This window comes from Motacilla alba, chromosome 26 (assembly GCF_015832195.1).
Source record: "Motacilla alba alba isolate MOTALB_02 chromosome 26, Motacilla_alba_V1.0_pri, whole genome shotgun sequence".
Lineage (NCBI taxonomy): Eukaryota > Metazoa > Chordata > Aves > Passeriformes > Motacillidae > Motacilla > Motacilla alba.
The window spans coordinates 3,360,214-3,387,975 of record NC_052041.1 but is presented as its reverse complement, the minus strand read 5'-3'; the positions used below and the strand labels follow the sequence as shown (position 1 = coordinate 3,387,975).

At 55.3% G+C, this 27,762-nt stretch overlaps 1 protein-coding gene across 1 annotated transcript in view; it reads left to right on the top strand.

Moving 5' to 3' along the window:
- Positions 1-1,465: 1,465 nt before the first annotated feature.
- CDK18 (cyclin dependent kinase 18) overlaps positions 1,466-27,762 on the top strand; it is a 38,510-nt gene continuing 12,213 nt past the window's right edge. The window contains exons 1-2 of the mRNA XM_038162271.1: positions 1,466-2,014; positions 24,977-25,131. Of these exons, the coding sequence (XP_038018199.1) occupies positions 25,008-25,131 (124 nt within the window). The 5' untranslated portion in view covers positions 1,466-2,014; positions 24,977-25,007. The remainder of the gene's footprint in view (positions 2,015-24,976; positions 25,132-27,762) is intronic.

Below are 27,762 nucleotides of genomic sequence, written 5' to 3'. Positions count from 1 at the left end.
GGATGTCACACCATAACTGTGCATGTCACACCACAGCCCTGCATGTCACACATAACTGTGCATGTCACACATAACCCTGGATGTCACATATAGCTCTGCATGTCACACCCAGCCCTGCATGTCACACATAACCCTGGATGTCACACCCAGCCCTGCATGTCACACCCAGCCTGGCCATCACCCCCTGCATCACCCCCTGCGTGCTGCATCACCCCCGGCCCCACCTTTGCTGCTCCTCCCTGAGCCCTGCGGAGCCAAGGGTGCCAATCCCCATCAGACACGGGGGACAGATGAGCTGCTCACCCTGTGTCACCAAGGATGGCCTCTGACCCCTGCTGCAAAGCCACCATGTCCCCGCTGGGTCACCGTGCCTCAGGTCTGAGCCCCCCACCTGCTCCTAGAGGGGAGCCCCCGTTCAGAGCCCGCTGGTTCAGCTCCTGCTCCCCCTGAAGAGCTGCTGCTGGAGGTTCTACCCCACTCCCAGGGCACTCAAACATTGCTGAGAGCCTCAGGGGTGTTGCCCTGGGACAGGCTGAGGTGACCAGAGGAGATGGATCCTTCTAGAACCTCCCTTCCCTCCAGGGGGCTCAGATTCGATGCTCCTGCTGCACCATCTGGGAAGCACTCCCCCACTCCTCGAGGTGTCTCCCAGCCAGCCTGGTGGTTCTGAGCTAAGAAATGAGAGTCAGCAAGTCCAGCGAGACTCCCACGTTCGAAAGGAACGAGGGCAAAAGGAGTTCTGGCAGCAGCAGAACTGAGGAAGCCCAAATTTGTGTCTCCTGGACAGGTTTTATTTTTGTGGAATATCCACGTCTGGAAAGAAGACCCTAAATGTAGGATTTTCCTGCACAGAATTTGCATCCCCTTCCATCCTCCTCGCCAGCCCTGCTGTGCCCCCTGTGCCCTCACTCCCCACACTCCGTGCAGATGGATTTTGTGCCTTCTCTGCCTCAGTTTCCCCCTGCCTTTCCCCACCACCTTAAACCTCCTGCACATCCCCCAGATTTAGGCACTAATTACAACAACTCTGCTGACAGACAGGGCTGTGTGTGCAGGGAAGGCGAGGATTAATATAGCCGAGGATATAAGAAATTAATTACTTTCAGGCAGACAATGTTGGCACCTCCAGTCAGCCTGATTTATTTCCATGGCTGCTCTATTTTTGGCCAACCCAGAATGTTTGACTAAATATAAGACAACAAGGAGCTGGAATGGGTGGGGGAGCCGCTGCTAAATCCTCAACGCCGGGAGGCTGAAACCCCCACGGCTGCCGGTGCCGGTGTCTCGGGCTGCTCCGGCTCTGCCCGGAGCCTCAAGGAGGAGCAGGAGGAGCCGCAGGAGGGAGCTGGACCGGAGAGCGAGGATCGCTGCGTGTGTGTTTGTGTGTTCGTGCGCTCTCCGTGCGCGGCTCCTGCCCGGGCCAGCGGGGCCGAGCGGGCTCCTGATCCCGGGGCTGCGGCGGGGAGGAGCCAGCGCCGCACGGAGCCGAGCGCCGGCAGCGCTCCCGCACCGCGCCGGGTCCCGCACCGCGCCCGGCGGCGCTCCGACCGCCCCTGCTCCGCCACCGGCACCGCCACCGGCACCGGCACCGTTCCGATTCCCCCGGCACCGGCACGGGCACCGCTCCGACTCGTTCTGCTCGATACCGGCACCGGCACCGCTCCAACTCCCCCCTGCTCGGCACTGGCTCCTGGACCGCTCCAACCCTTTTCCTGCTCCGGCACCGGCACCGGCACCGGCACCTCTCCTGCTCTCCGTGCTCCGGCACCGGCTCCAACCCTCTTCTGCTCCGGCACCGGCTCCAGCATCCGCCCCGCTCCGGTGCCGGCGCCGGTGCCGGTCCCGCTGCAGCCGCTCTCCGGTGCCGGTCCCGCTCCGGTGCCGGTCCCGCTCCGCCCGCAGCCCGGCCCCGTTCCCGGAGCGGCCCCGCGGCTCCCGCAGCACCGCCCCTGCTCTGCCCCGCAGGAAGGAGGAAGGGACACGGCAGGAGGGAGAGCGACCTGCTCGGCGGCCGGTGAGTGCCGGGGTGACCCCGCCGCGGGCCGGGGACCCTGCCAGCCCCCCCAGCCCCTCCGGGAACCCTGCTCTTCCCCCCAGCTGCTCCGGGGACCCTGCCAGCCCCCCCAGCCCCTCCGGGAACCCTGCTCTTCCCTCAGCCCCTCCGGGACCCTGCCAGCCCCCCCAGCCCCTCCGGGGACCCCCCTCGCCCCCCCAGCCCCTCCGGGGGCCACCGCCGCTGCCTTTGGGACTGGCGGGGCACAAAGTGCGAGCGGAGGGGAGAGCCGGAGTGGGAGGTACGGAGAGGGAGGGTTCAGCTCCGTCCGGATTTGTGCCTTGGTGCTCCCCGGTGAGGGAGATTCCTGCGCGTGTTTGGTCCCAAATCTGTTCCAGGCAGCCCAGGTCAAGCCCAGGATTGGATTTTGATGGGCACCCCTGCGTGGGTCCCGCTGTGAGGGGTCTGGGGGGACCCTTTCGGTGTGGAAGTGCCCGGGGGTGACACCCGGGGTCTGCCCGGTGGGTCCCTGGCTCGGGAGGGAGCCCAGCCCCGGGCTGGCAGCTCGGCATTCCTCTGGCGCTGCAGTTTTTGGCGGCTGTCACAATCAGCTGCATCTCTCCAGCGCTGCCTGTTGCTGTGACAAGTTCCCGGGGGTGTGCCCCAGAACGTGTCCCCCTCTTTGTCCCCAGACAGCCCCTTGAGAGCTGCCCTCGGTGCCAGGCCAGCCTGAAAAGCTTTAACAGCCTCATCCCTCGGTGAAAACAACCTGGGCTGGGCGCGTTGGCACAATGGTGGCATCAGCTCTGAGAGGAAGAAAGAATCAGGGTCAGGCCTGGGGCTGCTGGCGCGGGGTTTGTGCTGTGCATCAGGGAAAGCAGCGGTGCAATGTGACGTGTGCTGGGCTTGCAGAAGGTGCCTGAAGGGGGAAAAGCTTTGAACAAGCATCAGGCAGAAAGTTGGAGCCTCTGGATGAGGTTCGTGAAAGGGCAAGGGCTGTCAGACAGGGCCCTGCGCTGCGCTGGGATTCATTAATTCCCTCCTCGGTGGTGTGGGGCAGATTTGGGGCGTGGATCTGGGATGTACCCACACGTGGGGCTGAGATGTGGGCAGTGCAAGCAGAGTCCCGTTTCCCAGCCTCACGAGGCTGTGACAGTGTCTGTGGGGCAGGGGAGAGGCCGGGAAAAGCTGTTCCCATGCTCCTGAAGAGATTCCCTCCAGGAATCCGGCCATTGGGTAAGGGACATGGTGTCAGCAGGCACACACGGGTGGCACAGAAATCTCAGTGCATTTGTGGTGTGGAGCATCCTTTCCTCTCTAGAAAAAGGTCAGAGGGGATGTCCAAGACTCCCAGAAGGAAGAGGCAGGAGCAGGAAGGCACCTGGCTCACCCCATCCGTGGAATTTCCTCAGTGTGTGAGGCACCCAGCTCAGAGTTTGCTGATTTTCAGGCTCTCTGTCACGCCAGAAGATTTCTGAGCAAATTTTGGTGTCTGTGCTCCAGGCAGGGCTCACAGATCTGTTCCTAAATTCCCAGGCTTACTCACTCACGCTGGAAAATATCAGTACCACGTCCAAATGGGAGCAGTTAATAAATGAGTAGTGGAACAACCTCGCCAGAAATCCTGGGAGTTCCTCCTCTCTTATCCTGCTGGGAGAGAGAGAAAGAGAGAAAAAATCACAACTAATCAGGGCTCTGGAGATCTCCCCCTGTCCATGGCCTTGCCAGGGATTCTGCCTGGCCTTGGCCACGTCACCGCCGTGTCCCCACGTCCGAGTTGCCCCATCTGGTAACTCTTGACCTTGCTTTGTTCTCAGGGCTTTGCTCCCTGAGCCCTGCAGAGCTCTGGGATGCTGGCAGGGATGGGAAGCACTGAATCCTCATCTCCGTGCCGTGGAGGCCCCTGTCACTGAGGCAGCTCTTTGTGGAGCCCTGAATGGGCCCTTCAGAGACGCTGTGCTGGTGACAGAGGGACAGAGGGAAGGGATGGTGTCACAAATTGCTGGTTACAGGTGGCTGGAGTGCAGCTGGCTGCTTTTTATTGGCTTCCAAATGAGCTGCTTTAAATCTTGAGCTGCTGCCTCTTGTGTGCGCTCCTTGCCAGTGTCACTTGTCCCCTGGGGACAGGCTGGGGTGCAGAGGGTGCTGCAGGGGGCAGTTTCTGCCTTCCCTCGCTGGCACTGGACCCAGAGCAGGCAGAGGAGGGCAGCTGCATTTTGCACAGGGTAAAACACAGAGGCAAAATGGCTGGGGGTGCTGCAGGGAGCTCTGCTGAGTTTTGATCTCCCAAATCCATGAGGATCCTTCTGTTCTCCCTGTCCCACCACCTGGTCAGGCAGAACCCTGCATGTCCACTCACCACGTGCACTGAAACATCCACGTTGCAGTTTCGACTGAGACCATCATCCCCTTGGTCCGAGAAATGAATGTTTGGTCAGTGCCTGTAAACCCCGGGACATTCCTCTGGCTTCCACAGAGCCGAGGTTTGGGCCAGGAGGGCTGAGAATCTCCAGAAGAGCTGGGATCTGTGTCTTTGGAGCCATGTCCAAGAAGAGTAAGAGTTTCCAAAAGGGCTTAGGCTCAGTAGGAGCCTCCCAGATTCCCCTTCCATCCTCAGGGAAATTGAGGCAGCTCCTTCAGGCAGCAGGACAGGGGAGCTTGGCTCAGCTCAGAGGAGATCCCGAGCCTGGAGCGAGTTCTGCTCTGTGTAATTCATGGCTGGCACCCCAAAAGCTCAGCCCAGCTGGGCTGGGTTTGCCTCTGTGCAGGCAGGGAGGCGATGACAGGGCTCTGTTGGAGAAGGGCTCTCGCTGGCAGTGAACCCTGTCCAGGCAGAGCTTTGCCCTGCTGGGTTTGCTCTCCTCTGAATCCACTGGCTCCTGCTGTTTGTCCAGGAAACCTGATGGCAGGAAGCAGCCTGCTGATGGATGTGGCCCAGATCCCAATCTGGTGAACAATTAACTTGCAGAGTGGCTCTGTAATCAGCCCGAGCATCTTTTGCCCTCTCCCAATCTCCCAGCCCAGCGTTCCTTCCAAGGCAGCAGCGTTTTGCCCGCAGCCACTGCTGCTCATCTGCTGCTTGTTTGCTCAGTCGCTCCCAATCTCTGGCTCCTATCTCTCGTCTGGCTGGAAGAGAAACAGGAAACTGCTGTGGGATGATTTTCGAGGCAGGGAGCAGCGCGGGAAGCCCTGGCAGAGGGCTGGGGTTCATCTGTGCTGCTGCCACCGCTGCCACCTCTCATCTGTCTGCTCGTCCTTCACCTCCCTCCCTCCACACAGCTCCTTGCAAGCCCATCCTCAGACCTTTCCCTTCCCTCCTGCCTTCCCCTGCTCTTTCAGGGATGAGCTCCAAGCCACCGCAGCATTTCCCAGCTGCATTCCCCACCGGGAATTGCCCACATCTCTTCCTGATCCCTGCTGGAATTCCGGGCATTCCTTCCCGAACCTGAGCAGGAGCTCTGGGCGCAGAGAGCAGCTCCAGGGGGAGGCAGGACCTGCGGGGATGCAGCTCAGGAAGAGAGAGGATGCTCCAGGCACTCCAGCGAGCTGGGTCCCGCTGCCAGCACCAGCAATTCCGCCTTTGCTTGTGGCTTTTGTTCCCGTTTTCTGCAGCCCTGCCACCCCCGGGGTGCTGGGGCAGCAATGACTTGGGAAGTGTCCCTAGGAGGGTGTTTGAGCTGCTGTTTGCAAGGGTTGCTGCTTTTTGGGATCCAGGAGCAGCTCAGATGGGACATTTCGGGGATCTCAGCTGGGTTTGCTTCCCTTTCCCTTCCCTGTGTGGGTTCAAACCAGGGACAATTCCTCGTTTGTCACCGTGACCCCTCCATCCCTGGTGCCTGCAGGCACTGCCACAACAAAAATCATAAACTGAGCAGCAAATTCTCAACCCAGAGCTGCCAGAGCTCGGTCCCTGTCACCTCTGCTGGGACACCTGGATCACCTGAGCTGCTGCTGAGATGCAGAGAGGGAGAAAACAGGATGGAGTGGGGCTGGAATTGCTGCCCTTTCCCGAGAGCCTGGAGAGAGCTGTGGGCACCTGGAAGGATGCTGCTAATGAGGACACTCCAATTAATGGCGTTTTCAGTTCATTATTTTCTTAGCTTTTAATTTTTTAATGTTTTCCCTTATTAATTGCATTGGTGACACCCAAACGTTCCACCCTTGCACCGCCCTTGTCACCTTCATTTATCAGCTGGGAAACTGAGGCACAAGAGTTTATTCCTGGGGTTGGGAAAATCCCATCACTGGCAGCTCTGGATCTCAAACCTGAGACCTAAAACTCTCTCCAGGACGTGTTGGTCTGAATCAAACAGCTCCTGTCTCGCTGTGCTCTGGGTTTTATGAATTTAATTCATCTTTTGGGCACCTTTTCAGTGTTTTTATTATTGAACCCTCTCCATGAACCCTCTCCATCTCTTTCTTCCCCAGTCCCTGAAATCCTCAGCAATTTCCTTGAAAACAACCCAAATTTTCCCAGCTGGAGAGGGGCAGGGCACTGGCTTTGAGCAGTTTTGTGTGGTGATTTTGCCTTGAATCGCTCCATTTAAAAGGAGAGGCTGCTGAAGCTGACCATAAACACCAAAACTCCCAAAGAAATCAAAATGTGCCTTTTTTGGGAAGCAGGGAAACATTCCCAGCGTTCCTTTCATTTCTGCTCTTTCTCCATCCTGACTTTAATGGTTTATTTTCTATTTAATTATTCGGGCAGCGTTAATGTGCTGGTCACTCAGGGATTGGAATTCCTGATCCTGGGGGGATTTATCCTCAAAACACCCCCCAGCTTTTCCCTCTCTCCTGTTGCTCCCAGCACTTCCCACTCTCGGAGCCGTGGCTTTTTTTAGTTGCTAAATCTGACAAGGTTTGTGAGCAGGAGCCTCAGTTCTGCACTCGGGAACACGCACAGGAATATAAATTCAGCACTTGGAGGGGTTTTTTTCCTGCATTCCAGCATGGAACATCACCTGGAGCTTGGATTTATGCCATCTATGATGAGAATTATTGGGTGGAAAACCTTTTAGGTTGGTGGTTTATGGGCCAAGCCTGTGCTAGAGCAAATGGAGATCCAGAGGGATCTTCAGGAGATCTCAGAAACTGAGGATCCAGCCCTGATCCAGTAGATCCATGATCCATAAACAACAGAACCACGAAATGGTCTTGGTGTGGACTCTGAGGAGGAGGAGGCGGAACTGGAGGTTTTGGTGATACCCCGAGACTGGTTTGTGTCTGATCCAAATTAAAATGCAAGGAGAGTCCGTGCGTGCCCAAACTGAATTGAACAAACCAGCCCAAGACCAGCCCACGCCCTGCCTGCCACATCCTCTGCCTGAGCAGTGGCTGCCAAAGGCCCTGGGGAGAGCAGGAGCAGTGCCATCACTGTCCCATCACTGTCCCCTTGCTGTCCCATTGCTGTCCCATTGCTGTCCCATTGCTGTCCCATCTCTGTCCCATCATTATCCTATTGTTATCCCATCACTGTCCTATCTCTGTTCCATCTCTGCCCCATCTCTGTCTCCTCACTGTCCCATCACTGCCCCATCATTGTTATCCCATCCCTGTCCCATCTCTGTCCCATCACTGTCCCATTGTTGTCCCATCACTGTCCTGTCACTGTCCCATGCTCTCCTATCTCTGTCCCATCACTGCTCCATCACTGTCCCATTGTTATCCCATCGCTGTCCCATGCTGTCCCTCCTCTGTCCTGTCACTGTCTCATGCTGTCCCACCATGACCCATCACTGTCCCCCGCTGTCCCATTACTGTCCCTCCTCTGTCCTGTCACTGTCCCATGCTGTCCCATCTCTCCCGTGGGTGCCCTGTCCGTGCAGAGCCAGCCTGGAATCTTCTGGGAATCTTCTGGATTCCCCCAAATTCCTCCCACGGGAAAATACGAATATATATTAATATGAAATATAAACAAATATGAATATAAACAAATATGAATATATATAAATATATATTAATATATATTCACATATATGAACAAGGGGCAGAGCCATTTCCTCAGAAAAGTGCCTGGAAAAGGCCCAACTGGGGCATTTTAATTCCAGGCAAACACAGCAGAGAATCCGAGGGGGAAGGAGCATTTTTATAAATTACCATCAGCAGCACGTGTGCTGTTTAAGCCCTTAATCCCTCCCAATCCCCCCTGATTAACGATTAATTGTGCCACTAATTGCGCTATCATAGCGTGGCAGGCCCGGCCTGCAGCGGGCACAGGCAGCCACACCAGTGCTGAACCTCATCACAACTGGGAGCACTGGGAGGCCCTGCTGAGAGAGCCGGGGCCAAAATCCCTCCTCTATTCAAACCCCGGGGCTCTAATCCTGCCTTATCTCCAGCGTTTCCTTATCAGCTGGGAGGCAGGAGAGGAGGATTGGATGCGCTTGGAACAGCCCTGCTCGGTGTCATCCCTTTTTTCACGTGGATTTTCCTCCACTCCTGTGAAAACCACTGGAAATTCCTCTGTTTTGATTTGGAATGGGATAAAAAGCACAAGATTTGAATTTATTTCCATTATTTTCTGCTTCTGAAGCCTCTTTTACACACAGCAGGCTGCAGTGTCCAAGGCCTCTCCCTGACAGTGCCCGAGGCCTTGCTCGGTGTCATCCCTTTTTTATCGTGGATTTTCCTCCACTCTTGTGGAAACCACATGGGAATTCCTCTATGTTTTGGTTTGGAGTAAGAGGAAGAGCACAAGATTTGACTTTATTTCCATTATTTTCTGCTTCTGATGCCTCTTTCACACACAGCAGGCTGCAGTGTCCAAGGCCTCTCCCTGACAGTGCCCGAGGCCCTGCTCAGTGTCAAGTCCTTTTTTAGAGTGGATTTTCCTCACTCCTGTGAAAACCACATGGGAATTCTTCCATGCTTTCATTTGGAGTGGGGGAAAAAGCACAAAATATATAAATTTATTTCTGTTATTTTTACGTTTCTGATGCCTCTTTTACACACAGCAGGCTGCAGTGCCCAAGGCCTCTCCTCTCCCTGACAGTGTCCAAGGCCCTGCTCAGCGTCATCCCTTTTTTACTCCACTCCTGTGAAAACCACATGGGAATTCCTCTGTGTTTTCATTTGGAGTGGTGGGGAAAGCACAATATTTGACTTTATTTCCATTATTTTCTGCTTCTGATTCCTCCTTTATGCATAGCAGGCTGCAGTGCCCAAGGCCCCTCCCTGGCAGTGTCCAAGGCCCTGCTCCTTTTTTACTCCACTCCTGTGAAAACCACTTGGAAATTCCTCTGTGTTTTCACTTGGAGTGGTGGGGAAAGCACAATATTTGAATTTATTTCCATTATTTTCTGCTTCTGATGCCTCTTTTACACACAGCAGGCTGCAGTGCCCAAGGCCTCTCCCTGACAGTGCCCAAGGCCCTGCTCAGTGTCAAGTCCTTTTTTAGAGTGGATTTTCCTCCACTGCTGTGAAAACCACTTGGAAATCCCTCTATGTTTTGATTTGGAGTGAGGGGAAAGCACAATATATGAATTTTTTTCTGTTATTTTTATGTTTCTGATGCCTCTTTTACACACAGCAGGCTGCAGTGCCCAAGGCCTCTCCTCTCCCTGGCAGTGTCCAAGGCCCTGCTCAGCGTCATCCCTTTTTTAACGTGGATTTTCCTCCACTCCTGTGAAAACCACACGGGAATTCCTCTGTTTTGAATTGGAGTGGGGAGAAAAGCACAATATTTCAATTTACATCTATTATTTTCCTGTGAAAACCACATGGAAATTCCTCCATGTTTTGATTTGGAGTGGGGGGAAAGCACAATATATGAATTTATTTCCATTATTTTCCGCTTCTGATGCCTCCTTTATGCCCAGCAGGCTGCAGTGTCCGAGGCTGGGGGCCCAGCCATGACTTTTCCTGGGGGAGATCCCTCTCTCTCCCTCTGTTATCTCGCTCTGGGCTCTGTTATCTCCCCAAGGCTTGTGCAGCAACCAGCCTGGCTTGTCAAGGACACTGGGACTCCCTCCCCCAGTGAGGCTTTTATAGCAGAGAGAAGCTGGGTTTGGAGTGAAGTGGAAAAAAAAAATTAAAAATTTAAAATATTATTATTAAACAAATAATATTAAGTATATTATTTAATAATATTAATATTAACTAGGAATTTTATTTAATATAAAATATTTTTTAAATTTATATTTATTGGTACATAAAATATTAAAAGGAAAATTCATGCTTTTCAGCCCCACCAATGTATTTGCTTTGTCTACGAGTGACACCGCAGCTGTGAGGACACAGGGCTGGCCTTGGCTGGGTGGCACAGGTGGCATTTACAGTTTAACGAGGAGCAAGGTTTATCCAAACACTCCGCGCTCACCCGGGTTCCCAGACAGGCCTGGAACATTTCCTCCCTAGGAACGGGATCAGAGCTTGCACTGAGGCAGGAATAATCTGTTTATTGCACCTGGGATCTCTCTATTCTGTTGCCTTTTTCTTAACTTGGAAGTGAAATTGGAGAACATTTTAATAGGGAGGCAACATAAAACTGGATTTTTGTTTGAAGGATTTCAGGGCCAGTTATTGAAAAGTTTAATTTTTTAGGGGAAAAGTCTAATTTTTTATTTTTATAGGTTTTAGGAAATTAATATAATTGATAAAAAGTACTAATTAGGAGGACAAGTGGTGATGCAATTTTTTAAAAGTTTTTTTGTTTCTTTTTTTGGTATTAGTTGTATTTTGTCTGTGAAAATGTATTTTGAAATGTTGTTCTCAACTTTGGTAGTTTGGAAGAATTAAGATAGTGTTGGGGTCTTGCATTTTCTGAGGCTTGGAGTTTTGGAATTGGTTTTGTTTTTTTTTTTTGTATTTTCTGAGGTTTGGAGTTTTGGAATTGGTTTTGGAATTTTTCTATTTTCTGAGGTTTGGAGTTTTGGATTTTTTTTTTTTTTTGTATTTTCTGAGATTTGGAGTTTTGGAATTGGTTTTGGTTTTTTTGCTTAGGGCAAGGCTACAGGAAATTACTGACAAAATTAGCCCCTAATACAAAAGGCTACAGAGCTGCAAATATATATGAACAAATATGAATATATATGAATATATATTCACATATATGAACAAATAGATAAGAAGAATACAGAGAACATAGAAAAGAAAAAAGTCAAAACCCCAAAATGGCATCGATTCCCTCTCCAGGCGTGTCTGTGCTGGGACTAACGGGGAAATGTCGGGGTTGTGGTGGAGCTGGGATGGATTTTAGGGCAGATTTTAGGGAGGGAGGGGCAAGGCTGGCTGAGGGATGGAGGATTCCTGGAAGGCAGCGGGTTTGGGATCCTGGAGAATTTGTGTCATCACATCCCCGGGCGCTCCTTGGACATCCCTGTGCTTGGGGAAAGGGTTTGAGGAAAAGGAGGAGCAGCGCGAGGCAGGGATGTCCCAAAGCCTGGAATTTCGGCAGCAGCAGGGATCCCATGTCAAGTTTGCTGCCCCAAAACTGTGCTTCTATCATCCTGGCACCCCTGGCAGCCAACTCGTGGCTCAGGAGGGGTTTTCAACCTCCACAGCTCAGTGGGACAGAAATTCCTGATCCCCAGCGGAGCAAGGGCTGGGATGATCCCTTCCCTCATCAGGGAGCAGCAGAACAGAAATTCCCCAGCTGGAGCAAGGGCTGGGATGATCCCTTCCCTCATCCGGGAGCAGCAGAAATTCCTGATCCCCAGCTGGAGCAAGGGCTGGGATGATCCCTTCCCTCATCAGGGAGCAGCAGAAATTCCTGATCCCCGGCTGGAGCAAGAACGGGGACTGTTGGAATACCAGGCTCTTTCTTGCTCCAAGGTCAGGGTGAATAAAACTCAGGAAACATTGTTTTTGAAGTGTCACTCTTCAGAGTCAGAGTTCCAACATGGGATGATCCCTTCCCTCAGCTGGGAACAGCAGAAATTCCTGATCCCCAGCTGAGCAAGGACTGGGATGATCCCTTCCCTCAGTTGGGAAGCGGAGCCAGGCCAGGAGGATCTCAGAGACCCCACAGACCCCACAGATCTCACAGACCCCACAGATCTCACAGATCCCACAGACCCCACAGACCCCACATCTCACCCAGCTGGGGCTCTGACATCATCAGGATGAGGAAGGATCAGGATGAAAGGTGCTGCAGGATTTCCCTTTCTAAGAGAGAGGGATCAAAAAATAATTATATTTAGATATTTATTTAAATAAAAATAATACCGATCACAGCTCCTGCTGTGCCTGGAAACCCTCTGGTCCCTCAAATGTTGGCTCCTCCTGGCCCCCCTCCCTGTGGCTGCTTTTTCTTCCCATCCAGGGGGAAATATGGGATATTCCCACATTCAGCACAGGGCCCTCCAAGGATGGGTGCAGGGCTGGTTTAAGGTTTAATCCCAGCTTAGTGCAGTCAGGGCAGGAGCCTGGCAGGGTTTACTCCCTCGCCCCCAACCACGTGACCCTCGCAGGGCTTTAAATAAATCAGATTTCCAGCCCTTCAGCCCAGGGGGTTTTGTGCCTGTAGTGCCAAACTGTGGCACTGCTGCTCCAGAGCTTTGTCCTGGGGGAAGCCCAGGCCGTGGCTGGGACTGGGAGTGATGGGAGTGGGGGCAGGAGGTCAGCAGCACCTTCCCCCCTCATTCCATCCCTGCTCTGCAGGAAGATCTGTCCCAGGGTGGTTTGGGGCGGGTTCAGGAGCAGTGGCAGCTCTGAGGAGAGAGCCGGGATGCTGCTGGCAGAGGATGCAGCATTAATCCCACGTCAAGGCTCTCCAGCTCGTCCTCCAGGATGTGGAAATCCAGGTGTCTCCAGGCTGTGGAGCAAAACAGGCAGAGATTTCAGGGTTTTTTCCAAGTCCTTTTGTCAAGACAAAACATTTCCAGTCTCCTCGAAAACCCGTGGCAAAGAGCCAAGCTCTTAATTGCTCCGAGTGCTCGTGGTGCTGCTGCTCCTCCACAGAAACCTGGGGTTTCGTTTAGATTCCAACTGTTTTGTGGAGTTTTTTTTTTCTGGGAAATTTAATCCTGTCCAGAGCCTTTGAGGCCAGGATCCCTCTGGAAAGGCTTTTCCCAAGGAACTGGCTTCCCCTTCTTCTCTGCACCGTTTCTGTGCCGCTCTTTGTCCCCCTCCTTTCCCGTGTGCCAGAGGTGGCTGCATTTCTCGAATTCCACGGGGCTATCGAGTGTCCAGGATGTCATTCCTGGTGATTTAAAGATCTTTTAGGAAAGGGGAGCCGGGCTGGGATCTCTGTGTTCAGCTGTCCCTGCCAGCTGTGTCACCCCCCGGGTCAAACCCAGCTCCTGGGGCCGCTCCCGCCCTGCAGCTCAAGGGATTCCTTTCCCAAATATCCTCATTTTGCACCCAAACTTCCTTTCAGCCTCGTTCTCCTGTACCAGGAAGAGGCTTTGGGTCACAAGAGGAAAATTCCTGTTCAATAGAGGGTGGAAAACCTCTCCTGACCACTGCAGGGGAAGTGAATTCTGGTTTTCCATGAATTCTTATCTTGCAGACGAGCCTGCAGCTCTGGGAGCTCTGTGTGGGCTGGAGAAGGAAGGAAAGTCTAATTTAAAAAAGGAAAAAAAAAGAAAAAAGAAAAAGGAAAAATATGAAAGAAAACAACTTTAATGAGGCAGCAGACCCAACACAGCCCGAGTGCGAGGTGTGGGTGACAGCCTTGCTCAGGCTCATCCACTGGGAATATCCCTGCGGGAGGCTCAGTGGGATTTGGGCTCTTATTCCCAGGAATCTTCTCCTGAAATGTGGATTCTCCTCCCCATCCAGGCAGAAAGAAAGGGCTGGTGCTGACAGCCTCAGCCCCAGGTTAAACTGAGAGACAGAATAGAGAGGAGATAAAATCAGAGATAAACGAGGAGGCTTGGTGCTGCTGGGAATGCCTCTGGAAGCTTGGCACCTTCCTCCCTGGCTCTCCATCCCCCTGGGGATGCTGGCTGCCACTGCGGCGTGACAGGGCTGGGTTTGTCCCCTAGGAGTGGCTTTATCCAGCAGCACCCAGGAGCAACTCCTTGTGTAAAAACGGGACAGCACTCCCGGTGCTAAAGTGATTTCAGCATTTATTATAACAAAAAGGAAGGCCCAAAAACAGGGGTACTAAAAGTGATTTCAGCATTTGTTATAACAAAAAGGAAGGCCCAAAGCCAGGGGTACAATGGTGATTTCAGCATTAATTCTAATAAAAGCAAGGCCCAAAGCCAGGGGTACAATGGTGGTTTCAGCATTAATTCCAATAAAAGCAAGGCCCAAAGCAGGGGCCCGGGCCGAGCAGCAGCGCTCCCGCCGAGGATGCTGCAGCGCCGGCGCTGGGGCTGCTCCAGCAGCGCTGCCCCGATGCTCCAGGGGAACGGCACAGCTCCCCCGGCTCAGGAGCCCCTTTTTGTCCCGTGTTTTGTCCCTCTGGGTTGGTTTCTGTCGGGATCCTTCATTTGCATGAAGGTTTAAGGCGCTCGGTTGGCCCATTTCAGTTCAGGCCAGGCTGGCTGTTTCGCTGGGGGTGCTGCACTTTGCTGAGGTGAAATTTCTTCTAACTACCCTTTTAACTCCTTTTACAATATAATAACCGATCTAACAGCACACGCTTAACATTTACCAACTATTTTCCAGCAGTTTCTGAGCTGTTTTTAACACTTGGATGTGTTTGATGCTCCAGGCCCTCTGTGGCTGACTGGCAGGGAGGGCAGCACGGGACATCAGCTCTCCAGGGGCTGGCGAGGAGCAGGAAGGCTGCAGCCGAATTTCCTTGGATTTCGGATGTTAATTGTCACCCAATAATCAGCTGAGTGTCACAAAAGCAGGGACCAGGCTGGTTTCTGCTGTTCCTCCTCAGGAATTTTGTTGATATTCCAGCGGCTCCTCAGGGCTTTGGGGCATTCAGGGAGTGCCATGAAAGGGTGGAGGGGGAAAGTCATGGAAAAAGGGAGGGAAAAGCTGAATATTGGACACTTCCAGGAGCATTGCTGAGCTGGGAGCTGCAATCCCAGCACGGCTCTTTGCTCCCTGTCTTGGTTTAGGGCAAATTTGGGAGGAAACCTCCAAAAGGGCTCCTCTAGAAAGCAGACTCAAGCAGCCAGCTGGTTCAGGACAAGACTTCCCTGGGGAGAAGTGGTAAAATACTGTTTATTTAACAGGCAAAGCTTTCACCAGCACAAAAAATGAACAATATTCAACGATAAAACCTCTCCCACAGTCAGGTCCCAGCCCAGGCGCCCTGGGAGCTGTCACAGCCCCGTGGGAGCCAGGCAGTGCTGCTGTCACAGCACCCTGCACCCCCAGGGTTCAAACTCAGTCCCAATAACTCAGAGGGTCGGGAAGGGCGCTCTGTGTCTGAGGGGGAAATTCCTGCTCAGAGTTTTGCTGACATTTCCCACTTCCAGCCCTTCTGGAGTGAACCAGCAGTGCAGGGCACCTGCTGATCCAGAGGCTGTAAGTCCCCGAGGGCAGGGATCCTCAGAATCCTCAGAATCCTCAGATTGAGGCTGAGGAAGAAATTCCTGCTCAGAGTTTTGCAGACATTTCTCCCTGGCAGCCTTTTTGGAGTGATTCAGCAGTGCAGGGCACCTGCTGATCCAGGGGCTGTGAGTCCCTGAGGGCAGGGATCCTCAGATCCTCAGAATCCGGGCTGCTCCCACCCTGGGGATGCTGCATGTACCAGGGAAGCGCTGACACGACCCCGGCAGGGTGGGGACAATGCGAGCCCTGAGCTCCCCCTGCGCTGGGGTGGCCAAACTGGCCAGCAGTGGCCCCATTGTCATTGCAGCTGAGCACTGGCCACTTCTCCCAGGTTAGGGAATAAGTGCCCAGTGTTCTGAGCTGCGGGAATAATGGCTGGCATTGGGATGCCTCGCTCAGAGCTGCCCTGAGCTCACCAGGAGCCACGGGAGAGCTGAGGGCACAGAGAAAGGCAAAATATCCCGGGGCAGAACAAAGATCCTTTGTGTGCTCATTACTGGGCTCCTTGTCAGCGCCAAACCAGAGTGGGAACGTGCATCCAGCAAAGGGCTTCCCTTCCCTCCCATCCCTGCAGCCAGCACGGGATGGAATCCCACCCCTGGGAGTGGCCAAGGGCAGCTCGGAGCAACCTGGGGTGGTGGAAGATGTCCCTGCTGATGAGGATGGGATGGGCTCTAAGATCCCTGCTCGTGGAGATGGGATGGGCTCTAAAATCCCTGCTCATGGGAATGGGATGAGCTCTAAGATCTCTCCTCATGGGAATGGGATGGGCTCTAAGATCCCTCCTCATGGGAATGGGATGGGCTCTAAGATCCCTCCTCATGGGAATGGGATGAGCTCTAAGATCTCTCCTCATGGGAATGGGATGGGCTCTAAGATCCCTCCTCATGGGAATGGGATGGGCTCTAAGATCCCTCCTCATGGGAATGGGATGGGCTCTAAGGTCTCTCCCAGCCCAATCCATTCTGTGCTTCCATGCGTCTATAATGACCTGGCAGGAAGTTTTCCATGGATCCACCTTTCCCAGGCTGTCCCCGTGTTCTCCTGACCCTCAGAACGTGGCTTTGCCTTCGGCGTTGTCTCTTAACAACAAATTCCCGACTGGAATTCTGCCGGGTGGGGATGGGAACGCTGTGAGCCCAGGGTCTCACCTCCCCAGGGAATTCAAACCAGCTGACAGGGAGGGAGGGGGCAGGATGCCATCATTCCTGATTTATCCCTGTGGCATCCCAAGAGAGCCCAAGCCAAGTGGGAGCCAGCCTCAGGCATTTCCTGGGAGACCATTTGTCCTCCCGAGCCCCCTCCCAACTCCAGAACTTGGGATCAAGATGAAATCCTCTCCCAAATCCTCCCAACACACGGAGGTGTCCTGGCTGCCAGATTCACGTTTCTGTGATCGTGGGAGGCAGCAGCACAGGAGGGCAAGGAATTCCAACCTGAGGATGGATTGGCTCCCCGGGCACCCCTTCCCAATCATTCCCAGGATGATGGGAACACTCCTGGGCTCCTGGAGATGAGCAGGGGTTGATGGCTCTCTCTCCCTTCCCAATCATTCCCAGGATGATGGGAACGTTCCAGGGCTGCTGGAGATGAGCAGGGGTTGATGGCTCTCCCTTCCCAATGTTCCCAGGATGATGGGAACACTCCTGGGCTCCTGGAGATGAGCAGTGGTTGATGGCTCTCCCTTCCCAATCATTCCCAGGATGATGGGAACCTCCAGGGCTGCTGGAGATGAGCAGGGGTTGATGGCTCTCCCTTCCCAATGTTCCCAGGATGATGGGAACACTCCAGGGCTGCTGGAGATGAGCGGGGGTTGATGGCTCTCCCTTCCCAATGTTCCCAGGATAATGGGAACACTCCAGGGCTGCTGGAGATGAGCAGGGATTGATGGCTCTCCCTTCCCAATGTTCCCAGGGTGATGGGAACACTCCAGGGCTGCTGGAGATGAGCAGGGGTTGATGGCTCTCCCTTCTCAATCATTCCCAGGATGATGGGAACCTCCAGGGCTGCTGGAGATGAGCAGGGGTTGATGTCTCTCCCTTCCCAATCATTCCCAGGATGATGGGAACGTTCCAGGCCTGCTGGAGATGAATGGGGGTTGATGGCTCTCCCTTCCCTGCAGGATCCTGGCAGGGAAGGGGGAATGTCAGACCCTCAATGGCAGCTCCGAGGGCAGGAGGTGAATGTGAAGTGCCCCTGGCTGTGTCCCCTCGTCACTCAGCTTTTGGGGAGGGTAATTCCTGCTCCAGGAATTCCTCCTGAGGAGCCTCTGCAGGTCCTCTCTGCAGGATTGACCCACGGGGGCTGTGCTGCATCCTCCTGGGGAGCGAGTTTGTTACCCCAGGGAGGATTTATCCCGGCAGGGAGATGTTCGTGTGGTGCTCAGGGTTGGTCCCTGGGGGAATTCCCAGCTGCCACAGAAAATTCAGCCTCGCCCCCGCTGTGATTTGACCAATTTCCCTCAAAAGCCACCATTTGTTGTGTGGCAGAGCTCATCGCATCCAGGGAGAGAGCAGCTGCCGGTGCATGGGACAAACGAGAGGGGTCCTGGTTTGGAATGCTCCAGAATCCATTAATTACCCCCGGGGAGGAGGGGCAGGACGAAGAGGAAAGACCAGGCAAAGGCAGGGCTGTGGGGTTTTTATAGGGTATCCCAGGGTGGAGTTAGGATTTGGGTCAAAGGAGGAATTATTAGCAACATAAGAAGGGTAAAATCAAATTACTGCCTCTTAGGAACAGGAGCACTCCACAACTTCCCCGTTTGTGAACTGATCCGTGCATGCTGAATAACTCAACAAGGGGATTCTCGGGAATATGACTTAACAGTTTACAAAACCAAAATGAATATTATTAAGCTAAATTAACGAGGAATAGAAAAGCATTCGAGACTTAATCACAAAGGATAAAGTTACAGAAACTATGATACTTGATTAAATGAATACATTTTTGCTTAATGAGTTAATAGTTCCATCCCCTCGGGCTTTTGATCTTCTCTCCAGAAGGGCTGCAGATCTTTGAGTCCCCAGAGCAGCCTGGAATCACTCCCATCCCCTTTCCCACATTTCTGAGGACCTCAGTGCAGTCCTGCAGAGGAAATCCGGAGTGGGGGAGGAATCTGGGGGGTGCTGAGCTCCTGTCTGCCCAGGAACGCGCAGCACAGAGAGGACGGAATCTCTGCCATCTCAGGCAGCTTTTCCCTGCTCCTCCTCCCTGCTGGAGCTCGGGGGAAGCTCAGAGGGACCTGCCTGGCCCCGGGGAGCCTCTGCTGGCCCTGGCTCTGTGTCCAGGCCATGTGAGGAGAGCACGGACTGACAGAACCAGAGGACATAGTCTGAAGCTGCACCAAGGGAAATTTAGGTTGGTATTGTATTTGCAGGGACCCCCGGGGCAGGCAGGAGTGATGGACCTGACTCCGTGTTCTCAGAAGGCTGATTTATTATTTTATGATCTGTATTATATTAAAGAATGCCACACTAAACTGTGCTAAAGAACACAGAAAGGATACAGACAGAGGGCTAAAAGATAATAATGAAACTCGTGACTCTGTCCAGAGTCTGACACAGCTTGGCCCTGACTGGCCAAAGAGTGAAAACAACTCACATGAACCCAATGACACAATCACCTGTGGGTGAACAATCCCCAAACACATTCCACACGTGAGCACCACACAGGAGAAGCAAATGGATGAGAATTGTTTTCCTTTTCCTCTGAGGCTTCTCATCTTCCCAGGAGAAAAGTCCTGGGCAAAGGGATTTTCCAGGGAATGTGAATGCCACAGGTTGGATATCAGGAAAAAGATTTTACAGAAAGGTGATAAAGTTCTGGAATGTTCTGCCTGGGGAGGTGGTGCAGTCACCATCCCTGGGGGTGTTTAGCAAAGCCTGGATGTGGCTCTGGGTGCCAGGGCTGAGTTGAGGTGTTGGGGCTGGGCTGGACTCGCTGATCCTGAAGGTCTCTCCCAGCCTGGTGATTCTGGGATTCTGTGAATTCCGGCGGGGTCGGTTGGGCCCTGCAGCCACACACAGCGTGGCAGGGTTGCCGTGTTTGCTGAGCAAATAAAAGCTCCAGAGGAGCAGAATTCCCCATTTCTCCGGGCCTTGCGGGAGTGAATCGATGCCACCTCATAGCCAGGAGCACCAAGTGCTGAATAGGGCTTTTCAGTTTGCCTTGTAAACACAACTGGTAATCTCTCCGGGGATTAAAAAATAAATAAATAACGAAACAAAAACCGGTTTAAAACAAGCAAACCTTTCCCTCCAAGCCTTCCTCTCTTTGGCTGGGAAATGGGGGCAGGAATCTGGTAAAACGGCAAGGAAAAATGCAGAGAATTGACCATTTTTCAGAGGCAACGCTTAGTGCTGGAAAGCTTTGCTTCCAAACCCTGCTGGAGGAGGGCGGGGACAGCTCCATACTCTGGTGATGCCTAAAATACCTGGCTGAGGAATTCCAGAGCAGGGAAAGATGTAGAGACGCAGGAGAGATCCATTCCCAGGCAAGATCCATTCCCAGGTGGAACAATTCCTCACCAAGGAACCGTAAAGGTGATTTCCGGACAGAGCCTTGAGGGGAGCGGTTGAAGGATCTTTAACTCCTTCTCAGGCTCCCGGGAGGAGCTTTCCTGCTGGGACCCAGCTTTGGGGCTCTTTGAAGTGTTCCAGCCGGGTGTTTACTCTCCACCTCAGTTCCCGTAAATGCAGCTCGCTCGCCCTGCTGGCTCTAATCCTGGCTTCTGGCCGCGTTCCAAGCCGGCTGATTTCATTTTTTTTGCCCGTCGATGCCTGGATTCCTCATTGCCGTGCGAAACTGCTCCTTCCCTTCGTGTCCCGCCGTGCAGCGTCATGTTCCTGCCTGCTGTGAGTTATCCAGCTCGCTCTCCATCCCCGGCAGCATCCAGGGCTCGCTGCCATTCCTGTCGGGCTGTAAAACCAAAAGGGATGTCACGGCTCCGCTTAACGAGTGTCGCTTTCCCTCGGAAAGTCAATGAATGCCACCGCTTCCTTTAGCACACTGAGGGGGGAAGAAACCTCAACAAAATTAAACGAAATTAATTAAACAAAATTAAACGAAACAAGAGGCGGTCGCTAGGAGTTCTTCCTTTGGAACCCGAGTCGGGGAGAGCAGCTGTAAAAAGGGATTTCTTTCTCCCACAAGGAATGTGGCTGGAGGGTGGGTGAAGCTCCTGGAACCCCGGGGGGCTGAGGGGCACCCCACATTGCCTGGCCCGGCCCTAAATCCCCCCTGGAACCCCACATTCCCTGCCCCAGCCTGACCCTAAATCCCCCCTGGAACCCCACATTGCCTGCCCCAGCCTGACCCTAAATCCCCCCTGGAACCCCACATTGCCTGCCCCAGCCTGACCCTAAATCCCCCCTGGCACCAAAGCTGTGGGTGCTTTGCTTGCAGCAAATCCCATCTTTGGGATCCTCTACGGGTCCCATACGGAACAGGGCAAATTCCTGTGGGGGAAGGAGAATTCCTGTTGGGGAAGGAGCCATGGGCTGAGGACAAGGACAATCCCATAAATCCCATGAATCCCAGCTCACAATCCCATAAATCCCAGCTCATAATCCCATAAATCCCAGCTTTGGGATCCTGTATCTGTATGGGACAGGGCAAATTCCTGTCAGGGAAGGAGCCAAGGGCTGAGGACAAGCACAATCCCATGAATCCCAGCTCACAATCCCATAAATCCCAGCTTTGGGATCCTGTATCCATATGGGACAGGGTGAATTCCTGTCAGGGAAGGAGCCAAGGGCTGAGGACGAGCACAATCCCATGAATCCCAGCTCACAGTCCCATAAATCCCAGCTTTGGGATCCTGTATCCATATGAGACAGGGTAAATTCCTGTCAGGGAAGGAGATGAAGGCTGAGGACAAGAACAAACCCATAAATCCCAGCTCACAATCCCGTAAATTCCAGCTTTAATGTCAACTCCGAGCAGGTCCAGGTGTAGCTGGGAAAATGAGCCTGGGGAGGTGAGACCAGGAGCAGGGAGCAGCTCCAGGGGCTCCAGGAGTAGGGAGCAGCTCCAGGGGCAGGGAGCAGCTGCGGGAGCAGGGAGCAGCTCCAGGGGCAGGGAGCAGCTCCAGGGGCAGGGAGCAGCTGCGGGAGCAGGGAGCAGCTCCAGGGGCAGGGAGCAGCTCCAGGAGTAGGGAACAGCTCCGGGAGCAGGGAGCAGCTCCAGGGGCAGGGAGCAGCTCCAGGGGCAGGGAGCAGCTCCAGGAGTAGGGAACAGCTCCGGGAGCAGGCAGCAGCTCCGGGAGCAGGCAGCAGCTCCGGGAGTAGGGAGCAGCTCCAGGGGCAGGGAGCAGCTCTGGGAGCAGGGAGCAGCTCCGGGAGTAGGGAGCAGCTCCAGGGGCAGGGAGCAGCTCCAGGGACAGGGAGCAGCTCCAGGAGCAGGGAGCAGCTCCAGGAGTAGGGAGCAGCTCCAGGGGCAGGGAGCAGCTCCAGGAGTAGGGAACAGCTCCGGGAGCAGGGAGCAGCTCCAGGGGCAGGGAGCAGCTCCAGGGGCAGGCAGCAGCTCGGGCGTGGCAGGAGCGGCTGCAGCGAGCCCGGGGCTATTTTTACCCCTCTCTCAGTTCCTCTCCTCTCCCAGTTTATATTTAGCAGCCTGGAGCTGCTGGCATTCCCGCAGGAAGCCAAGGGGGGAAGGATTTGGATTTGTGGAGCAGTTTTGTGGCACTGAGAAGCTGATTCCCTGTAAACCATCCACAGCTTTTTGGAGAGGGGACGGGAGATGGAGACACCACTCCTCATCGTTTTCCTCATTCACCCGAGTGTTTTTCCTGTTCCCTGCATCTTTCCTGGCCCAGATTTGATCCCGATCAAAGGATCTAAGGAGGTTGTGGATCGGCTCGGTGGGCGATGGTCAAAGCAGGAATTGCTCAGCCGAGCACCTTTCCAAGATCCCAAAATCCCGCTTGATGTCCCGATTGTCCCATTCCAGTTCCTGCCAGGCTGGGACTTCGTCCCCAGTGCAGGACCAGGAGCTGGATTCACTTCTGGATCTCCTAAATCTCCTTTGGAACCCAGAGCATCCCCGGTGCCGCCTCTTCCTCGTGTCCCAGCACTTTCCTGCAGCGCTGGGGAAACATCCCAATGCCTGAAGCAGGAGTGGAGGTGTCTCAAACCCTGCTGCCCCGCTTCCCACCCCCGCAAACCCCCCCAGCCCTGACTCCAGGCACGGCCGAGCCTTCAGCCTCAGGAACGGGCGGCGTGGGAGCTGCCGGGATTCAGGTGAATTCCCGGGATTTTCAGGGGATTCACCCACTGCAGGGTGCCGTGCCTCACCGCAGAGCCTGGCAGGCGCCCAAGAGGAGTGTTTATATTGCTGACGGATAATCCTTTAAAGCTTTCAGATGCAGGCGCGCCGGGCCGGCTGCTGCCGTTGTCCTGGCGACGGGGATGCGGTGTGTGATGGGTCTGGAGCGCTGCGGTCACCCCGGGGCGGTGCTGATGAACCTGGGAGCGGGCTGGGGGGCTCTGGGGACAGCCAGGGAAGAGCAGGAGCGGGGACACCCCGGAGGAAGGGGCCGAGCTGCTTCAGGGGTCCGGGAGAAGGTGCGGGATGGGCCAGAAAGAGCCGTTCCCTGTGGGGAAAATCACCCCTGGGAAGTTTTGGGGTCTGGTACCAAGGGATGATTGCACTCTTCAGACTGGGCTGGGGGGTTAAGAGCTGTGTTAAAGTCCAGGGTGATGCTGATAAACCTGGGGGGCTCTGGGGACACGCAGGGGGAAGGAGCCGAGCTGCTCCAGACATGGGATGTGCAGGAAAGAGCCGCTCCCTGTGGGGAAAACCACCACTGGGAAGTTTTGGGGTCTCTTTGGACCAAGGGGTGATTGCACTCTTCAGACTGGGCTGGGGGGTGAAGAGCTGTGTTTAAGTCCAGGGTGGTGCTGATAAACCTGGGGGCCTGGGGGGCTCAGGGGACAGCCAGGGAAGAGCAGGAGCAGGGACACCCAGGGGGAAGGAGCCGAGCTGCTCCGGGGGCCCAAAATGGGTAAGAGTCGCTCCTTGTGGGGAAAAAAACATCCCTGGGAAGTTTTGGGGTCTGGTACCAAGGGGTGATTGCGCTCTTCAGACTGGGCTGGGGGCTGAGAGCAGCGTTAGGGTCCAGGGTGGTGCTGATAAACCTGAGGGGGCTCTGGGGACAGCCAGGGAAGAGCAGGAATGGGACACGCAGGGGGAAGGGGCCAAGCTGCTCCAGACACGGGATGTGTGGGAAAGAGCCGCTCCCTGTGGGGGAAAATCATCCTTGAGAAGTTTTGGGGTCTGTCTGGTAGCAAGGGGTGATTGTGCTCTTCAGACTGGGCTGGGGGGTTAAGAGCTGTGTTAGAGTTCAGGGTGGTGCTGATAAACCTGGGGGGCTGGGGGGGCTCAGGGGACAGCCAGGGAAGAGCAGGAATGGGACACGCAGGGGGAAGGGGCCGAGCTGCTCCAGACACGGGATGTGTGGGAAGAAGCCGCTCCCTGTGGGGGAAAATCATCCTTGAGAAGTTTTGGGCCTGTTTGGTACCAAGGGATGATTGAGCTCTTCAGACTGGGCTGGGGGCTGAGAGCAGCGTTGGAGTCCAGGGCTGTTCATGGAAAATCCCCTGGCGGGGAGGTTGGAGTGTCCAGAGGATGAGGGATGCAGGAGGAGCATCTCCACACTCCCGGGTTGGGAAGAGGAGAGGGACAGACCCAAACCTCCTCAGGCCTGGGGCTGGGGGCGAGCTCCGCGCTCCCCTGGCTGCTCAGCCCGCTCGCCCCTGCCCCGGAGGGTTTTCTTCCTTTAAGGGTTTTATTGCCTTAATCTGATCTGCGGTTAAGGCGATTCTGACGCCCAGCGGGAGGAGGCACCGGGAGCCTGGAGCGAGCTGGGAGCGAGCTGGGAGCGAGCTGGGAGCGAGCTGGGAATGAGCTGGGAGCGAGCTGGGAGCGAGCTGGGAGCGAGCTGGGAATGAGCTGGGAGCTCGGAGCATCTCCCGGGGCTGGGACCCGAGGGATGCCCCTGCCCGTGCTGCCCCCACTCAGCACTTCGCTGCTGGCTCAGGAAATCTCTCTTGCGAGGGCAAAGCCGAGGCCACGCTGCCAGGGGAGAGGAGTCTCCTTTTCCAGTCAGAAACGTGGGATTGAGTCTTTCCCATCACTGTTTAGTCTTTTTCTTGCTTTCCTTCTGTTTTCACCCTGCTTTCCCCGCTGTCCAAGCATTCCTGGAGTTCCTAAGGATGCCATAGGCCACAGCCTATGACTGAGTGTGCACAGCCCTGCCCTGGGCTCCAAAAAAATCACCCTCCCTGCACCTCCTGACCAGAGCCAGCTCTTAAAACCACGAGGAACCCAACTTCTGTGGCTCCTCTTCTGCTGTGACCCAGAGAAGGGATGGCCCCAGGGACACCTGTGGGGGAAATTCATGTCAGGACATTGCCAACCCCAAAGAGCAGCAGCTGTGGGGTGGGAATTTGTGTCAGGATGCTGCCAACCCCAAAGAGCAGCAGTTGTAGGGTAGAAATTCAGGTCAGGATGCTGCCAACCCCAAAGAGCAGCAGCTGTGGGGCTGTCCCCCCTCTGAGCCTGCTGCCCCTTTCCCCGCAGGGCTCTGCCGTCCCTGGCAGCACGAGGGAAGATGAACAAGATGAAAAACTTCAAGAGGAGATTTTCGCTCTCGGTGCCGCGCACGGAGACCATCGAGGAGTCCCTGACGGAGTTCACGGAGCAGTTCAACCAGCTCAACAACCAGAGGAACGAAGGTGAGGAGCCCCTGGCTCCCTGCTCAGCACCACCCGGGGCGGGTGGGAGCCTCTCCAGCCCTGCCCCGGGCACTCTCGGGGGTGGGGAAGTGTCTGCCCCTTGTTCTGTGCTGCTTTCCCGTGGGGGTGGGAAACACCTCGGCATTAAAGCTGCGGAGAGAGTCATCCCTCAGCAGGACAGCCGGATGGGAGGGAAGGGAGTTTGCACAAAATGGGGAGCTGTGGTTATGGTGGAGGGAGGGGAAGTGTGGGGGTCTCCTCCTGCCTCCCCAAAAGAGGGGGTGACCCCTGTGGGGGCTCCAGGCTGATGTTCCCAAAGCCAAAGGGGCCGTTCTGTCCTGGGCAGCACCCGGGGCTCGCTGGAGCAGCCTTTGCTGGGTTAAATCCAAACCAGGCACAGCCCCTGTGCCAGCACAGCCCCGGAGCAGGCTGGGGCAGGGCCAGGGAGATGAGGGGTTAAATCCAAACCAGGCACAGCCCCTGTGCCAGCACAGCCCCGGAGCAGGCTGGGGCAGGGCCAGGGAGATGAGGGGTTAAATCCAAACCTGGCACAGCCCCTGTGCCAGCACAGCCCCGGAGCAGGCTGGGGCAGGGCCAGGGAGATGAGGGGTTAAATCCAAACCTGGCACAGCCCCTGTGCCAGCACAGCCCCGGAGCAGGCTGGGGCAGGCTGGGGATGCTGCAGGCGCTGGGAGCAGCCCAGCCAGGGCAGCCGAGCTCGGGCAAGCCGGGCAGAGCCTGGGGAGCTGGGCACAGCCTGGGGAGCCAGGCTGGGCTTGGGGAGCCGGGCAGAGCTCTTGGGGAGCCGGGCAGAGCTCTTGGGGAGCCGGGCAGAGCCGGGCCGGGCTCAGCCGGGGTAAATCCCGGCCATGGCGCTGCCTCCTGCCAGCTGTGCCGCAGCCGTGCCCTCAGCTCCTGTTTGGGCTCTGTTTGCCCTCTCTGAAGGGGGCTGAGCCCTGATGTCAGCGCCTGGCACCGGTGCTGCCCGTGCCAGCCAAGCTGCCCGAGGGTGCTGGAGGCTCGTTCCGAGTTGCCTTCCCTCCCGGGGCTGCCCGGGCTCTTCCTCCTCTCTGCAGACACCCGAGCAGCTCCCGGGGCTCCTGCCCCACTCGAACACACCCACAGCCCTCAGGGAGGGCTGTAATTAGACCTGAGCCCTTAATTAGCCGTGCAGGAGCTGTGGGCATAAAATGGGGCAAGGCTGAGGAAGTCCTGGGCGCTGCTCCTGCTGTGGGATGTGGGATCCGGGCTCCTTATCTCCTCCTTATCTCCTCTGCACACCCCGGAGGCGATTTCCCTCTTACTCTGCTTCAGTGAGACATCTCAAGGTCTTCCTTTGCCCTTGGGTGGCAAAAAGGGCGAGCAGAGCAGCGTCTGCCCGGCCCCCCTGGGCTTCTGGGCTTGATGCTGAGGTAGCCAGGAGAGAGCAGGGCAAAGAGTGAGCCTGGAGCAGGGCTGGCTCCATGAGCTGAGGTGTGCACCAGCCTCTCACAGGGTTTGTGGGCAGTTTGGAGCTGAGTTTGGATCCCTCCGAGTTCCTGGTGCCTGTTTCCCAGCCGGAGAATCAAAGTGCAGAGGGTAAAGTGACTTTGCTGCAGCGGTGGGGAGCAGAGCTGAGCCCGCAGCTCCTGTGCTGCTCCTCTGCCCCACGAAACAGCTCTGCTGCAGCTTTCCCCTTCCTGGCAGGGCTGTCCCTCGGCTCTCTGTGTCCCCACGATGCAGAACCTGCCCTGGTGACAGCCAGGGGCAGCTCAGGGGGTCACTGCTCCAGGGACAAGAGCTGGTCCCAGCAGGGATCACCCTCAGCTCTCCTTTCCTCACCTCCTGGGGCTCCTCAGGGAACCGCCTGGAGTTTGTTTTCCCTCCAGCCTCAGAAATCCCTGGCTCCCAGCGCTCCAAAGCTGCAAATCCCAAACCTCGGTGGCTCTGAGCGCTCATCCTTGGGCAGCAGGAGGAGGCCAGGCCTCCTCAGGAATCACAAAATCAGGGCACGCTTCGGGTTGGAAGGAGCCACAAAGCTGCTCCCATTCCCGTGAGCACACTTCCACCATCCCAGGCTGCTCCAGAGCTGCTCTGCCTCCTGTGAGGGGACAAGCAGGGGACAAAGCTGCCCCATCTGCTGAGCAATCCCCTGTCCTCCCCACCCCGCCACTCTCACGACCTCGCCCCCACAGGTGCTGATAAAAGGAGGAAAAACAGCTTGGGGTTTGGTTTTTTTTTTTTTCCAGGCTGGAAAATCAAACAGCTTTCCAGCCTGGCCACATCGTGCCACCAGCAATGTCACCTTGGTGGAGCCTGAGTCTGGCTTTACAGAGGATCTGGGCTTGGGGGCTTTGGTAAGAGCTGGGGGCGCCCAGCAGCAGCCCCCAAACACCCACGGCCAAAATTCAGCGCCTGGGCTGGAGAGGGATAAACCAGAGCCAGCCCTGAGCTCGGGAGCACCAGCCCCTGGAGAAAGGATGGTGAGGGCGTGAAAAACACCAATCACTCGGGTTTAGGATTTTAGAAGTTTAATAGTAAAAAAATTATTATAAAAATAGCAATATAATTAGAGTAATAAGAATTTGGACAATTAGGGTTAGGACAATACAAGACAAGAAGAACAAAGAGTCACGGACAGTCTGGGTGCCT